Source organism: Equus quagga, chromosome 8 (assembly GCF_021613505.1).
Source record: "Equus quagga isolate Etosha38 chromosome 8, UCLA_HA_Equagga_1.0, whole genome shotgun sequence".
NCBI classification, from domain to species: domain Eukaryota; kingdom Metazoa; phylum Chordata; class Mammalia; order Perissodactyla; family Equidae; genus Equus; species Equus quagga.
Genome location: NC_060274.1, coordinates 132,004,908 through 132,020,345, shown reverse-complemented (window position 1 = coordinate 132,020,345; position 15,438 = coordinate 132,004,908). Strand labels below are relative to the sequence as shown.

The following is a 15,438-nucleotide window of genomic DNA, read 5'->3' as shown; positions in this document are numbered from 1 at the left end:
GAAACCTGACATGATAGGTTTGTTGAAAGGAAGCTTAAAAGGTCTTCAAAGTAAGGAGTTTGAAAATGAGTCATAGAATTTTAAACTCAGAGCTGAAAGAGGAATAAAAAGTACAATTGGATGGCTCCTCCTCAGTTGAGTTATAGATTTCCTCCTGCTTTAAAGAAAATGAAGATATAAGAAGCTGAAGTAAAAAATAGTAGGAATCATAGTAGTAGTGTAACCACTAGCACTTCTGTGCCAGCACCATGACTATCACCGCACTTTACAGATGCCTTAGAGGTTACATAACTCACCAAAACAAAAGTCACTGAGCACAAGCATCTGAGGTGGGATTCAAACCCTGGCAGCCTGGCCTCAGAATCCAGCTCCATCTGCTAGCTCTCTCCTTCAGGATGTGGAGCCACACAAGAAGAAGCGACCGTGAGAATGCTTTTCCTCACTGCTCTTTTTCCCAGCTCCCAGGCCTCTTGGTTATGGGATGGGCACCCTCACCTTGAAGCTGCAGTAAGCTAAGCTCCCCCAAGGACACCATCATGCTGGCCATTGTTTACAGAGAGCCTGGTATGACTCGTGAAAACTGATGTTTTCTATTATTTCTACAGACTACCTACTGAAATGTTCTTTTTCCCTTTTCCCTTAATTTGTTTCAGAGCATAGACAGACCCAAAATAGATTGTTTATCCCAGTCTACTGCACAGATTACATTCTGCTGCAATTTGTCGTGCACAGTGTTCAGCCTGGCTTGTCCTCTACCTGGAGCTCTCCAGGTCAACTGTAACTAAAGGCCCTTTGAATCAAAGCTCCAGGTGAGGCTGCAATCACAGCAAAGAGGAGAGTTGCTCGTGGGCACCTTGATGAGCCATTTGGATGCAGATCCCCAGCCCCCAGTGCTGTCATCTGACTGGGTGTTCAGAGGCAGCCTTTCTGAAGGGCTGAGCTTTGAATTGACACTCACCCCTAATTTGTGAAACTGCTGGAGGGGCTATTTGTTGTGGTAGCATTTTGTATTTCTTTCTCTCTAATGAGTCTTACTTTCTCTTTTTAAAGGAAAACAGTTGATTTCAACTAGTACTTGGACAAAATTAAACAATTTGGATGACAGCTAAAATCACATCATTTTAGAAATGAAAACAATCTTAGAGATAATATGCAATCTCCTTCTTTGACTGAAGAAAATTGAGTCTCAAAAGGTCAAGTGATTTTTCCAAATTCACATAAGAGAATGGAAACTAAAACCCATGCCAACCTATTCCTGATTTCCAGCTTTCTACACTAACATAGATCCCAGAAGACTGAAGCCAAGTATTTTTGAAAATAGCCAGACTTGGGCGTCTGAGCCACCTGTCTTAAATTCAGTGATGGTTGCACATCTTAACTAGATCCCAAGGTTTGCACCCCATTGACTCTACATTCATCATGTGCCTCAGGGGAAGTGCATGTAGAAAACATGAATGGGCAAGATATTAAGAATTGATGGTCCACAGACTCATGCCACACCATGAAGGGAGCTCTGAGAATGCCTCCAGGACAAGCATAACCTTTCTGAATGTCTCAGAGTTGGAAATAATTACGTTTTTCCATGAAATTTTGAGGTTTTGGATTACTGTTTCAATCTCTTGACTTGTGATTGGTCTACTCAGATTCTCTATATCCTCTTGCTTCAGTTTTGGGAGGTTGTATGAGTCTCAGAATTTATCCGTTTCTTCCAGGTTATCCAATTTGTTAGTGTATAGCTTTTCATGGTATTCTCTTATAATCCTTTGTATTTCTGTAGTATCCATTGTAATTTCTCCTTTTTCATTTCTGATTTTATTTATTTGAGCCTTCTCTCTTTTTTCTTAGGGAGTCTCTCTAAGAGTTTGTCAATTTTGTTTGTCTTTTCAAAGAAACAGCTCTTAGTTTCATTGATCCTTTCTATTGTTTTTTTTAGTCTCTATTTCATTTATTTCTGCTCTGATTTTCTTCTTTCTACTGATTTTGGGCTTTGTTTGTTCTTTTCCTAATTCTTTTAGGTGCACTGTTAGATTGTTTATTTGAGATTTTTCTTGTTTCTTGAGTGGGCCTGTATTGCTATAAACTTCCCTCTTAGCACTGTTTTTGCTGTATCCTGTAAGTTTTGGTATGTTGTGTTTTCATTTTCATTTGTATCCAGGTATTTTCTGATTTCTCCTTTGATTTCTTCGTTGATCCAATAGTTGTCACTACGCTTCTCTTGTGTAGACCCAAGAGAATTGAAAATATATGTCCACACAAAAACTTGTATGTGAATGTTCACAGCAGTATTCATCATAATGTCCAAAAAGTGGAAACAGCCCAAATGTCCATCAGCTGATGAATGAATAAGCAAAACATGCTATGTCCTTAAAATAGAATATTTTCAGCCATAAAAAGAAATATGGCTCTGACACATGCCACAATATGGATGTACCTTATAAACATTATTCTATGTGAAAGAAGCTAGACATAAAATACTACATATTGTATGATTCCACGTACTTGAAATGTCCAAAATAGGCAAATTCATAGAGACAGAAAGTAGATTAATAGTTGCCTGGGCCTGAGAGGGAGAGGGAACTGAAATGGGTACAAGGTTTCTTTTTGGGGTAATGAAAATATTCTGGAATTAGACAGTGGTGATGTTTCTACAACTCTGCGGATACACTAAAAAACACCAAATTGAGTGAATTTCATAGTATGTGAATTAATCTCCTTAAAGCTGTTATTAAAAAATGAATGCAATAACAAATATGGATTATGGAACTTGGTCAATCAGTGGGTGTGCATTTCAGATGCTCAGTGCTGTTTAGTGCCTTGAAAATTGAGACCAAATGCTATTTTGGCATGCGTGGCTGATGATGGAGACTCACCTACTGCTGTTTTGTTCTCTGGCCCCTGTAGGGTGAAGATGCCCTGGCCGAAAGCGTGCTGACTTACATGGCCCAAACGTCTGCTCTGACCTACGCCCCCATGCCCCGAGAGGATTACCCTGCAGGCCACCCCCTGCGAACCCTCAGCCGGCTCCAGCCTGATGAGCTCAGCCCAAAGGTGGTGGGTAGTGTGGACAGACAGAATCTTGTTGCTGCGCTGGGTGCCTACGCGGCTCAGAAGCACCCCCCACCCCCCAGGGAGGGTGACCCAGGGTTGCACAACCTTCTGCACGCACCGTGGAGAGAACCGAGGGTCCTTTCAGCACCAGCTACCCCCCAGAAATGGCCTTTGTCTCCAGGAGACCCCAAACACCCCCTGGGCAGGGGCGATGGTAAGTCAGCCTCACCTACCCTCTTTAGTGTTCTTGTTGTTGGCTTGTTTTTGTCTTTCTGTCACCTTCCTGTCCGGCCCTCCATGTGCTTTTCACCACTGAGTGTCTTTTCAGACACATCAGCATTTCTCCTTAGGGGACAGCGGCAGAGCAAGGCGCAGTGTGAGGGAGTGAACCTTTGGCAGTCTCACTTCCCTCTGGTGCTGGTAGAAGAGAAGGTGGTTGTATTCATGCCAAAGGTGAATCTCTCCTTGGGGTGTAGGGGGTGTCAGTGTTTAAACATCTTCCCTGCAATGTCACAGTTTTGTGACTTTATTGATGAAGGTGATAGGTTGGGGAACAAGGCCAAATCTGGACCCCAAATTTTGTTGATTGCATAGTGTTTTGGAAAATTGAATGAACACTTTTAGATTCGGCACATGCTTTCATATTGTCACATGCCTCACTATTCCTTATGGTCAAGCGCAAGCCCTACTCACATATTTCTGATTATTTGCCTTGTCCCCAAAAGAGCCCAGTCTGAAGCTAATGCTGCTCACAATGCGTATGTGTACTGTGTGGCCCTTGACATGACTGACTTTCAACACTGTGGCTTCAGTACTTTTATGTGTGTTATGCCTTAGTTCAGATCGTCCCAAGGGAGAAGGAGTATGTACTGGTTCCCACTCCTCTGGAAGATGCAGAAGGCTCTCATGCATTATTTTCTAACAGCCTTTTCCTAAGGCCATGAAATATAAAGTGAGCTTCTGATAAAATGTGACTTCTCCTTTGAAGATATACAAATAATAAAATCAAACAGATAACAGATTTTAAAAAAATATTGACTGAGAAACACATTCACATTAGCCTCTATTTTCTATAAGTGAAGGTTTAATTGGATTTGCTCTCACAGTACTTTTCTAGACATTGCTGCTTTTCAGCTAGGTAGCTCTCTCCTCTCTCTTTGTCCATATAATCATTATGGCACTTTCTAAATGGAAGAAATGCAAAGTTATAATTAGAGGGAAGGATATGTAGCTATTAGTAATGCTTTCTCCTTGTTCCTGTCTTGGGAAAATAAGATGTATGAGAAAACAGATTGTGCACCTGACTAAGAACTGTTTGCACATAAATGCCCCGTTAGTGAGACTGGTGTTTCTCTATAGGAGGTTGCTCTACAGAGAAGCTCCTTTCCCTCCAGCATTTTCTCTTTGGGGGCTGTTTTTCCTCTGCTTCAAACCAGGCACTATTCTGAGAAACCCCTTTTGTTGGCCCTGCTTCCCTCTGCAGTCTCATAGTTACCAGACTCCATCAGTGGTACTCATCTGCTCCTTTGGCTTTTGGATGGTCACTGTACTTTCTGCTCTTCCCCAGCTCAGCATCACCTCACTCCTCTGCTATACACATGCTGCTGGGACCGCCCCCAGGTGTCCAAAAGCCATGCTGTGGCCTCTGTGGAGGACTCCCAGGTCCTCCCCATGGTGCCGATTGTCCCTTCCCCGTCCTCTCCTGCTTGGTGCCCCCCACCCCATGTCATGGAATGTCAGATTGGCTTCTCCTCTTCTCTCTCTAATCATCTCTCTCTGTCTCCCTTCTCATGTCTCACAACTTAAAAAGTCCCATTTATTGACTACTTCTATTCTAGTTATTAGAAATAGGAAGAGGTAAATACAACTGCTCCAACCAGAGGGACTTCAACCCACTCCACCAGTGCGTTCACAGGCGGAGTATGACGCATGTCTTTGCTCGTGCTGCTATTACTGCTCAGATGAGCCTCCTGTCTCCCCATTGCTTGGTACTTTGCCATTCCTCTTCATGCCCCGAAGGCGCAGATCTTCAGGACCCTGCTCTCTCCACTCTCCAATGACCCTTATTAACTGTATAATTTGGTTGACATTTTTTTCTGTGCTAACTTGCTGTGTCGGTTATCTTTTTATATATACTGTCTTCCCGACTGCACTGTATACTTTAAAAAGAGTCATGTAAAATGTCAATCACAAAATAAATGCCAGACAGAGTTGTCCAGTGAGCCCCCCCGTGCATCACTGGGCTTCAACAAACGGCAGCTGCTTGCCTCTCCTGCTGCTGCTGTGCACCACCACTTCCCCTCGTCTCCCCTATCACCCGTGATTTCATCTGTCCATATTTTAGCATTGTATTGCAGAAAGATAAGGACTCTTTTAGAAACCTAACCACAATAGCTCTATCACATATTAAAATTAATAGCAATGTCTTAATATCACCAAATATCTAATCAGTGTTCAAACTTCTCAGTTGTCATAAATTTTCTTTACAACTGGTTGTTTGGAATCAGAATCCAAAGAAATTCCATTGAATTGGTAGATATAGCTGTTAAGCTCCTTTTAATCTGCAGATTTATCTTCCCTCTTTTTTCTTTCCTTGCAACATTTTTTTAAAACTAGTTCATTAGTCTCATAGAGCTTTTCACATTCTGGATTTTGCTGATTGCATCCCAAAGATAACGTGTACCTTGTTCCTCTGCTCTGGACCTCCTGTAAATAGGAGCTAGCCCAGAGATTTGACCATTTGTGTTCAATGTTTAGCAAGAAGCCTTCAGAGGTGGCGAAGTGTCCTTCCGTGAGGGGGACACTGTCTAGCTGTATCTTGTTTTAGCATCCAGCAGCCATGGGCCACTTACCTCTCTGTCAGATTTCAACTTGATTATTTGAGAAGAGCTCGATCCCTTAAAACGAGCCCCACCCCATCCCATCTGCAGGGTCTGCTTGTGGTGCCCTGTGCTGTCCTCCAGAAGTCTGCACCTGCATATTCGTGTGATTATTTACTGTGTGCTGGTCTCCCCTGTAGACCATAAGCTGTGAGAAGATGGCAAACTGTGCCTCTTTTTTTGTCATTGTGTCCCAGGGCCCAGCAGGCCCTGGCCCAGTATTTGCTGAGTGAATGAATGAGTGGATTCTTCCACATAAATGGTCTCATTTGCTCTTCATGTCAACCTGAAAAGATGGTATCATTGTCAACCTTGTTTTCCTTGTTTCCTTTCAGCTTGAGAGGGTAAATGATGGTACTTAGCCCGGAAGTCAGATCACTTGGGACAGAGTCAGAGCTTGAAGAGCCGACTGTCTAAAATGCAGGTTTAAGCATAATTTACTTTATTGCTCTGGCTTGTTGGTCCTGAGCCTTACTGCTTTAAATGGCCATTCAGCTCTGAATTTTAGCTTTCTCTGCTTGTTCATTGTATGCAGAGTTGTGTGCTGAGCCTTCAAGGGGAGCAAAGGAGTGGAGTAAGATCACTTGTGGGCAGGGGTCAGCCGGGACAGGAGAATAAAGATTTCTCTTCTTACAGATTTAATGAAAAGGGACAAGAGAAGAAAAGACCAACTTTCCCCTAAATTTTCAGTCCAGGGCTTCCTGAGGTTACCTCTCCAACTCAGTGCACTATTGGGATTTAGTTGATGTTCAGCAATATCAGGTGCCAGGTGGGCCATTTCATGGCACTGCCTGGAGAAGTGCCCATGCCATGCAGTGTAACAATGCCGGGCTCTTGTGTAAGGTTCAGGCAGATTCAGCATGGCCCGCACACAGAACCCCTATGAAGGCGCAGTACACGGACAGCCCTCCGCATGAAACCCAACTTCACCTGGAAAGCAATAGTTCGAGAAAGAAGGGTGGTCTGAGGGCTGGTGTGCCATGACTTCTGAGGGGGGTGTGGCCCTGGGAACTGGATATTTTAGATGCCCAGAGGGCTGCTATGCCAGAACAGGAAGGGAGGATCTTGTGATAGCTCAGAGGGCAAGGAAACTTCTGTGTGACTCAGCACGGTGGAATCCAGTATGTGGTCCTCAGAGTCCAGGTTTCACGTGGAACTATGGGAAAACCCACCCATATGTGCCCCAAATAAGTGATAAATAGTCTGGGTGCTCACTTAATACGTGTGGCAAATGTTCATTTGCTAAAAACTTATCATAGAGAAGAGAGAGACCCTTTTCCTTCATTTATTCATTGTTTACACCGTGCCTCCTTTCAAAAAGCTTTAAAGCCACACAACATGGAGAGACCTACATGAGACAGGATAAAGGGAAGGCCAGACTGCAGAGCACAGTGCTGTTGCACGGGGTTCAGCCACCATCTCGGCCAACTTCTCTAACTCGGAATGCAGCGTCCCGGCCGCCACCAGGCGGGAATGCTCTCGTTAGAATGTAACTCTGTAATTTCATGATCAGTTTGTTATGAGAATCAGAATTTGTAAAAGATTATTTGTTGTACTTTTAACCAATTATAAAAGTAATAAACGGTTACTATATAAAACTTGAATAATAGATACGTAGAAAGAAGAAAACAAAAATCCCGTTTAATCTCATTACCATGAGATAAGTGCTGTCGGAAGCTGGTGTGCATCCTCTGGGTCCTGTGTGGGTTTGTGAGGCCCTGCAGTGAGCCAGGCCCGCTTGCGTGGAGCCAGAAGCAGCTATATCTCGGCCTCTCCTTGTCTCTTGAACATCTTCACCGGGGCTAATTCTTCCTCCCACCCTGGATTAAAACTCAGGCAAGTCCCATGAACTCCAGTCACTCTTAGGTAATGAAAGTGCCATTACTTTTTATATTTAAATCTTTTAAATTGTGGTAAAATACACGTAACATAAAATTTACCATGTTAACCATTTTTAAGTGTTCAGTTCAGTGGTATTAAGTACATTCACTGTTGTACAACCATCACCACCACCATCTCCAGATTTTTCATCTTCTCAAATTTAAGCTCTGTCCCCATTAAACACTAACTGCCATCCGCCTCCCTAGCTCCTGGCACCCACCATCCTACTTTCTGTCTCTATGAAATTAACTCCTCTAGGAACCTCATATGAGTGAAATACAGCATTTGTCTTTTTTGCAACTGGCCTATTTCACTCAGCATCATGTCCTCAAGGTTCATCCACATTGTAGCATATTGCAGCATTTCCTTCCTTTTTAAGGTTGAATAATATTCCATTGTATGGATATACCACATTTCATTTATCCATTCATCTTTTGATGGATGCTTGAGTTGTTTCTACCTTTTGGCTTTTGTGAGTAAATGCTGTCATGATACATTTAAATTTCTAAATTAACTTTTATATTATAAATTTAAGATATGATCATTTCTAAAATTTCTAAGCAGTGCAGAGGGTACAAAGTGAATCTGAAGTTTCCTTCCCCATGGCCAACCCTCCTAGGCCTTCCCCACACCCAGGGGGAAACTGCCATAGTGGCTCTGTGTCCCTTGGATTTCCTACATAAAACCAATGTGTCTGTACATCTCTGTTTTAAAAGAATGGGATTCCAGTGTTGTAAGATGCAAGAACTTGCTTTCTAAGCTTTGGACAGCTCGGACGTCTTGATGTCAGTGTTTCTGGACCTGCCTCATGTTGAAAGCTTCAGAGTGTCCTTCATCTCACTGCTCTGTAATCCACCTAGTTAGCTTGGAGCCTGCTTTTCCCACTGAATATAGTGTTAGCATTTTGCTGCATTATTAAATGCATTTCCATTACATTTTTTATGGAGGCATATATTCAATCATATGTATGTACCATAATACATTTAAATCAGTTCTATATCTATATATTTCTGTTAAACTATGTCTAGTTTGTCAATCTTTACTATTCACATAATGCTGCAAAAACACCCTTATGCATGTATCTTTTCAGATCATAGAACCTTGACTGCAATTCTCCCTGGGCTCAATTGTCACCAAGTTTTAACAAAGCTTAAAGTCATTCCTTTTTTCACAAAAAAGTAAACTCTACTTTTTAGAGCAGTTTTAGGTTCACAGCAAAATTGAAAGGAAGGTGCAGAGATTGCTCATGTACTCCCTGCCCCCACATATGCACAGCCTCCTCTGTTATCAACATCCCCACCAGGTGGTACATTTGTTACAATCCATGAACCCACACTGACACATCAGCATTACCCAAAGTCCATAGTTTACATTGGGGTTCACTCTTGGTGTTGTGTGTTCTGTGGGTTTGAACACATGTATAATGACATGTATCCATCATTATAGTATCATACAGAGTATTTTCACTGCCCTAAAAATCCTCTGTGCTTCACCTGTTCATCCTTCCCTCCTATCTGACTCTTGGCAGCCACCTATCTTTTTGCTGTCTCCATACTTTTCCCTTTTCCAGAATGTCATACAGTATGTAGCAATTTGAGTTTGCCTTCTTTCATTTAGTCATATGCATTTAAGGTTCTGCCATGTCTTTTTATGGTTTGAGAGCTCATTTTCTTTTAGTGCTGAATAATACTCCATTGTCTGGATGTACTGCAGTTTATCCATTCACTTACTGAAGGGCATCTGGGTTACTTCAAAGTTTTGGCAATTGTGAATTAAAATGCTATAAACACCCATGTGCCGGTTTTTGTGTGGACACAAGTTTTCAACTCCTTTGGGTAAATACCAAGGAGAGCGATTGCTGGATCATCTGGTAAAGATACTGGTAACAATTTCTTTAGTTTTGTAAGAAATAAAGTCTTCCAAAATGGCTGTACCATTTTGCATTCCCACCAGGAGTGAATGAGAGTTTCTGTTATTCCACATCCTCGTCAGCATTTGGTGTTGTCAGTGTTCTGCATTTTGGCCATTCTAATGGATGTATAGTGGTATCTTATTGTTGATTGAAATTGCATTTCCCTGATGACATATGATGTGGAGCATCTTTTCATTTGCTTACATGCCATCTGTATATCTTCTTTGGTGAGGTGTCTGTTAAGGTCTTTGGTCCATTTTGTAATCAGGTTGTTTGTTTTCTTATTGTTGAGGTTTAAGAATTCTTTTTTTTTTTTTTAAAGATTGGCACCTGAGCCAACAACTGTTGCCAATCTTCTTTTTTATTTTTTTCCTGCTTTTTTCTCCCCAAATCCCCCTAGTACATAGTTGAATATTTTAGTTGTGGGTCCTTCTAGTTGTGGCATGTGGGACACCACCTCAGCATGATCTGATGAGCGGTGCCATGTCCACACCCATGATCCAAACCGGCAAAACCCTTGGCCGCTGAAACAGAGCACACGAACTTAACCACTTGGCCATGGGGCCAGCCCCTTAAGAATTCTTTGTATATTTTGGGTAAGAGTCCTTTATCAGATGTGTGTTTTGCAAATGTTTTCTCCTGTCTGTGGCTTGTTTTCTAATTCTCTTGATAACTGTCTTTTGTAGAGCAGAAGTTTTTAATTTTAATGAAGCCAGCCTATCAATTCTTTCTTTTATGGATTGTGCCTTTGGTGTCATATCTAAAAAGTCATTGACAAAACTCTAGGTCATCTAAGTTTTCTCCTATGTTATCTTCTAGGGGTTTTATAGTTTTGTGTTTTTTTTAAAGATTGGCAACTGAGCTAACATCTGTTGCCAATTTTCCTTCTTTTTTTTTTCTCCACAAAGCCCCCAGTACATAGTTATATATTCTAGTTGTAGGTCCTTCGGGTTCTGCTATGTGGGACACCGCCTCAGCATGGTTTGATGAGTGGTGCTAGGTCCGTGCCCAGGATCCGAACTGGCAAAACCCTGGGCCGCTGAAGTGGAGCACACAAACTTAACCACTGGGCAACAGGGCCAGCCCCTATAGTTTTGTGTTTTAAAATTAGATCTGTGATCCATTTTGAGTTAGTTTTTATGAAGGATGTAAGGTCTGTGCCTAGGTTCATTTTTTTGCTTGTGAATGTCCAGTTGTTCCAGAAACATTTGTAGAAAAGACTATCTTTGCTCCATTGTATTGTGTTTGCTTCTGTGTCAAAGATCAGTTGACTATATTTACGTGAGTCTATTTTTGGACTCCCTATTCTGTTCCATTGATCAGTCTGTTCTTTCACCAATATCATACTGTCTTTGTTTCTGTAGCTTTATAGGAAGTTTTGAAGTTGAGTAATGTCAGTCCTCCAACTTTGTTCTTCTCCTTCAATATTGTGGTGGTTATTCTGGGTCTTTTGTCTCTCCATATAAACTTCAGGATCAGTTTGTCAATATCTGAATAACTTGCTGGGATTTTGATTGGAATTGCATTGAATCTGTAGATTAAGTTGGGAAAAATGGATGTCTTGACAATATTGAGTCTTCCTATCCATAAACATGGGGTATCTCTCCTTTTATTTAATTCTTCTTTGATTTCTTTATCAGAGTTTTGTAGTTTTCCTCATATAGACCCTATCATATTTTGGCTAAAGCCATTCTTTCAGCTTGAGACTCAATGATGACAATTAAAGAATTATAGAAACCACATTAGAGAATTTATCGTATACCTTTTTCTAAACAGTTAACTAGAACCAATGACAAATAATATGGTACTGCTGGTAGCATCCAATCTAATCCTTACTCATTGATGAAACTTCAAACCACACCAAACAGGAAACAAAACCTCTAACCTGTGAGAACCCTTTCTTTAATCATCTTGATTCTGCATCCTCTGGGTCCTGGACTGAGAATTAGGAGAACTTAATTCACATTATCACTCTGCTAACTTTCAGCTAGGTATTTCCTATCTCAACCTCTTCCCAACATAACTTGTTGTTTCCTTTATTCAGGTGTCTTCCTATATTATAGCTTGAATGGCCAAGGTAATGAGTGTTCTCCACCCCCACCATCATCTATACTAAAGTGGATTCTGTCGTATATTAATGTGGAATGTTCACTGGGATGTAAGTCTGAACTTTTGTTGACTACTGTTTGTGCACCTTCCTAACTCTGTGACTCTTAGCAAGTTTATTCATGAATTAACTCGTTGACAGAGCACATGCTGAGCCCCACCAGTCACACAGCCTTTCTGATTCTCTTCCCTCATCCAAGATAAGAGTGTTGTGATAAACGCATTTTGGGGCCTCTTCCTACTCAAACCTCCCATGACTGCGAAGTCCCGCATGTGTCTACTTTCCCATTTGTGTGGGAATCCCAGCCTGAAAACTCATACAGAGCAAAGAGTATACCCTGCATCACCCAATCTCAGGAGGGCACTGAACCAGGGCTTTCCCTTTTCATGGTGGCAATGATAGATTGTAATGTATAAAAACCAGATCCCAGTGCTTTTATCATCCTGGAGAAAATATGCTCACAATTTTGGGATAATTTTCACTTGAAAGGAAGCACCTGCTGCCTTTTTCGTTTTTAAAGAAATTTATTCATATTTGAGTGAAGGCCAGTGTTGCTCGGTACTCTAAACCCAATCATGCCTTTTGGTTTTTTATGAAAAGAGGCCCAAATTAGCCATCTAATCACTGGAGCAAAGAGGCTGCCTTTCAGAGTCTGCCCCACAAGGAAGTGCTGATATACTCTTTATCCTGGATTCATGCCCCTCTCTGGGGTTTAAAAGCACCTTCTAGAACATAAGAAAGAAGGCACCTATGTCATCAAAGAACCTCTCATCTCAGTGAAACATAGTCCCATATTTGATATGAAATGCCAGAGGCCGTTATTTCAGCCAATCACCATGTCGCGGGGTCAGCAAACAGCCAACTTTCTCCTGCAGTGGAAGGGAAGCGGAAGCGGGGCCGGGAAAGTCTCTGGGTGCCACTCTGTCGCTTACACAGCAAGGAATGGCTCCTCTTGTCTACCTTCTAATCCCACCATGCCCACCCGGCAGCCCTGATGTGGATGCACCTGAATAGGTTGCCCACATGTGGAGTGAGAGCAGACATATGTGACTGGGGAGCCCAGCTCTGCATTGCCCCCATCCCATGCCTTCCTCCCTGCCTGGGAGACAGCTTCCTCCTACTTCTGCATCAGCAAAGAGTCACTGTTTTCAGATTTGGAAGGAACCCAGAGTCATGCACTCTGCCCCACACGAGAAGTCTCTTCTACAGTGTCTCTGACACATGACCTTTCAGCCTTCCCTGAAGTACCTGTGAGCTCATTGCTTCCCTGGGAGGTCCTTTCCACAAAAAGCCAGCTGCATTTGCTAGAAAGTTCTTTACATTGAGTATTGAGTTGGAAGTTCCCTCTTTTAGACTGAGAGTGGGTGGGGCTCCAAAAGGTAACTTATCGCAAGTGCTTGTTCCTGCCAACTTCCGCCGTTGGCTCTAACAGGAAGTCCTTTTAGAACAACATGGAGCAGGGGTGCTCTCCCTGTGGCCTGTGGGCTCTCACATATGAGGTCGTCCTCTTGTCATTTTTCCAACTCTTTCCACTTCCAAACTGAACATTTTGGGTTTGGAGACCACTGAACCTATGGTGAGGTTTTCCTTCTGAAGGCACAGGGTGGGTCTAAGGAAGGAGCTGAAGAGGTCAGAAGAAATTTTTCCCTTTCCCACATGTGAGGGTCTCACTGAGCCCCCACAGAGTAGAACTGGGGCCCTGAGGCCCCAGGGCATTCTGGGCAGTGAATGGTTTGGATATGATCATAAATTGAGTTCCTAACTACAGATATATATTAACCATGCATGCCTGGTTGTCTACCAACTAGAACTTTGCTGCTAAGAGGGAGTTCGACAGCACTCACCATTCAGAGGGTATTTCTTTGAATGGGATCCAAATACTCTACTGGTTCAGCCCATTTAGTTAATGTGGACAAATTTCAGTTACTACCCCTGATAGCCATCCCTGGAAATTTTTATATTTTAGTCTGGCATTTGCCAGTCAGTACACGTCTAGACTGGTTTCCCTTGTCATATGTCAGTTAACATTCTGAGTGTGCAGACCCATGTTAATGTGAATCTAAATGAAATACTCCTTAGAAGGCAATCTGACTGCCAACCCCTCCACTGAGTCAAGTAATTAATGCCAAACCTAATTTGATATGTGTATTTGTTCTTTACCTCACTATTACTGTAATAGAGAGAGAGTTAGACTGCTATATACTGAATTCTAAGTACAAAACAGCATGGCCTCACTGAGCAACAGGTGCTTTATCCAGACTATAGTTGGGCACTTTTCATTTAGCCAGTGAGTGATGTATGCCACTTAGCTGTGATACCCTAAGCCCCTCAAGTTGAAGGAGAACACATTTTACTTTACTTTTGTTGTTTTCATTGAAAATAGTCAGGAAGCTGACATATGATTATGCCCATATCTCCCAGGTGGAGGCCCATATGAGGACAGAATAAAATAATAAACTCCTACTGAATTTATCTGAACTCTTTGCAAATATCTGAGAGTTGGACTCTAGCAACTAAATGGGCTATATGCTCCCTAAACAAAAGGAGCACAGTAAATTCTTCATGATGATGATGATAATGATAATGATGATCATGGCACTGATGATGGTGATGATGATGATAGTGGTGATGGTGATGGTGGAGATGATAATGATGATGGTGGTGATGTGTTTATACATGGCCTAACTGTATATTCTCATGTATACATGGTGATAAAGGCACTTAGGAGGAAAGCTGTTATGCATGATTCACATCTTTTTTGTTAAAGCAATTTTGTAGTGAGATTATCTGCATGCCATTGCTTATTCTCTAAAGCATGTAACGTTTTGTCTGGGGTACCCTATTAAGACATCTAATTTCAGTAGGTCAGGCCTCCAGCAGTTGTGCGTGCAAGTTGATCTCCTACTCCAGGGCTTACATATTTGATGTCCTGACATTTTGTGTAATTGCTCTGCTAGAGCCCACTTGGAGCATTGAAAGCTACTTAAAATGTCATTATGAGCTGGCCGGATCTCGGAATTATATGGTGCAGTTGATGGAACAAAAGAGCGTTCCACTTTGATGCGCGTGGTATTTGATTGTGCTCTATGCCAGGGTCCCTCTTCAATCCACCAGGGCTGGCTGGACTTTTTAAAAAGGATTTCCTCACTTCTGTTCATCTTCAAATGACTGACGGTAGATGCCTTTGAGATGGCTCGGTGTGGTTTGTGATGGTGATATGAAAGAGGATTTCTAATATGCGTTAATTGTTCTCATCATAAGCTGTCAGCCACTTAGGGTCTGCCATTGTATACCTAAGGTTTTTTTTAAAGTTATTTTTCACTAATGATAACCTAAAAAGTTTCTTTTTTGGATAAGAGGAGGCAATTTTAGGAATTATATTTTATTATTCTATTTTGAAGCTATTTCTTCTTATAGTCATTCTGAGAGGCCCACGGAAAGTCTTTCCTGTTCTCTGATCTTTATCTTAAAGAACATGAGTTTTTCATGCCACAGTCTATTCCTCCTCTTCCTTTGAAATAATGAGAACAGAACTAAAGGATGCTGAAGGAAAAAAGATGTGTGGTAACCATAAGAGATAATTTCTCTGAGTTGTTAAATGTTAGGACAGA

General features: G+C 41.9%; 1 protein-coding gene across 1 annotated transcript in view; it reads left to right on the top strand.

Annotated features, from left to right (window-relative positions):
• PTPRN2 (protein tyrosine phosphatase receptor type N2) overlaps positions 1-15,438 on the top strand; it is a 738,567-nt gene that overhangs the window by 181,177 nt on the left and 541,952 nt on the right. Inside the window, exon 5 of the mRNA XM_046668847.1 lies at positions 2,902-3,262. Coding sequence (XP_046524803.1) covers positions 2,902-3,262 — 361 coding nt within the window. The remainder of the gene's footprint in view (positions 1-2,901; positions 3,263-15,438) is intronic.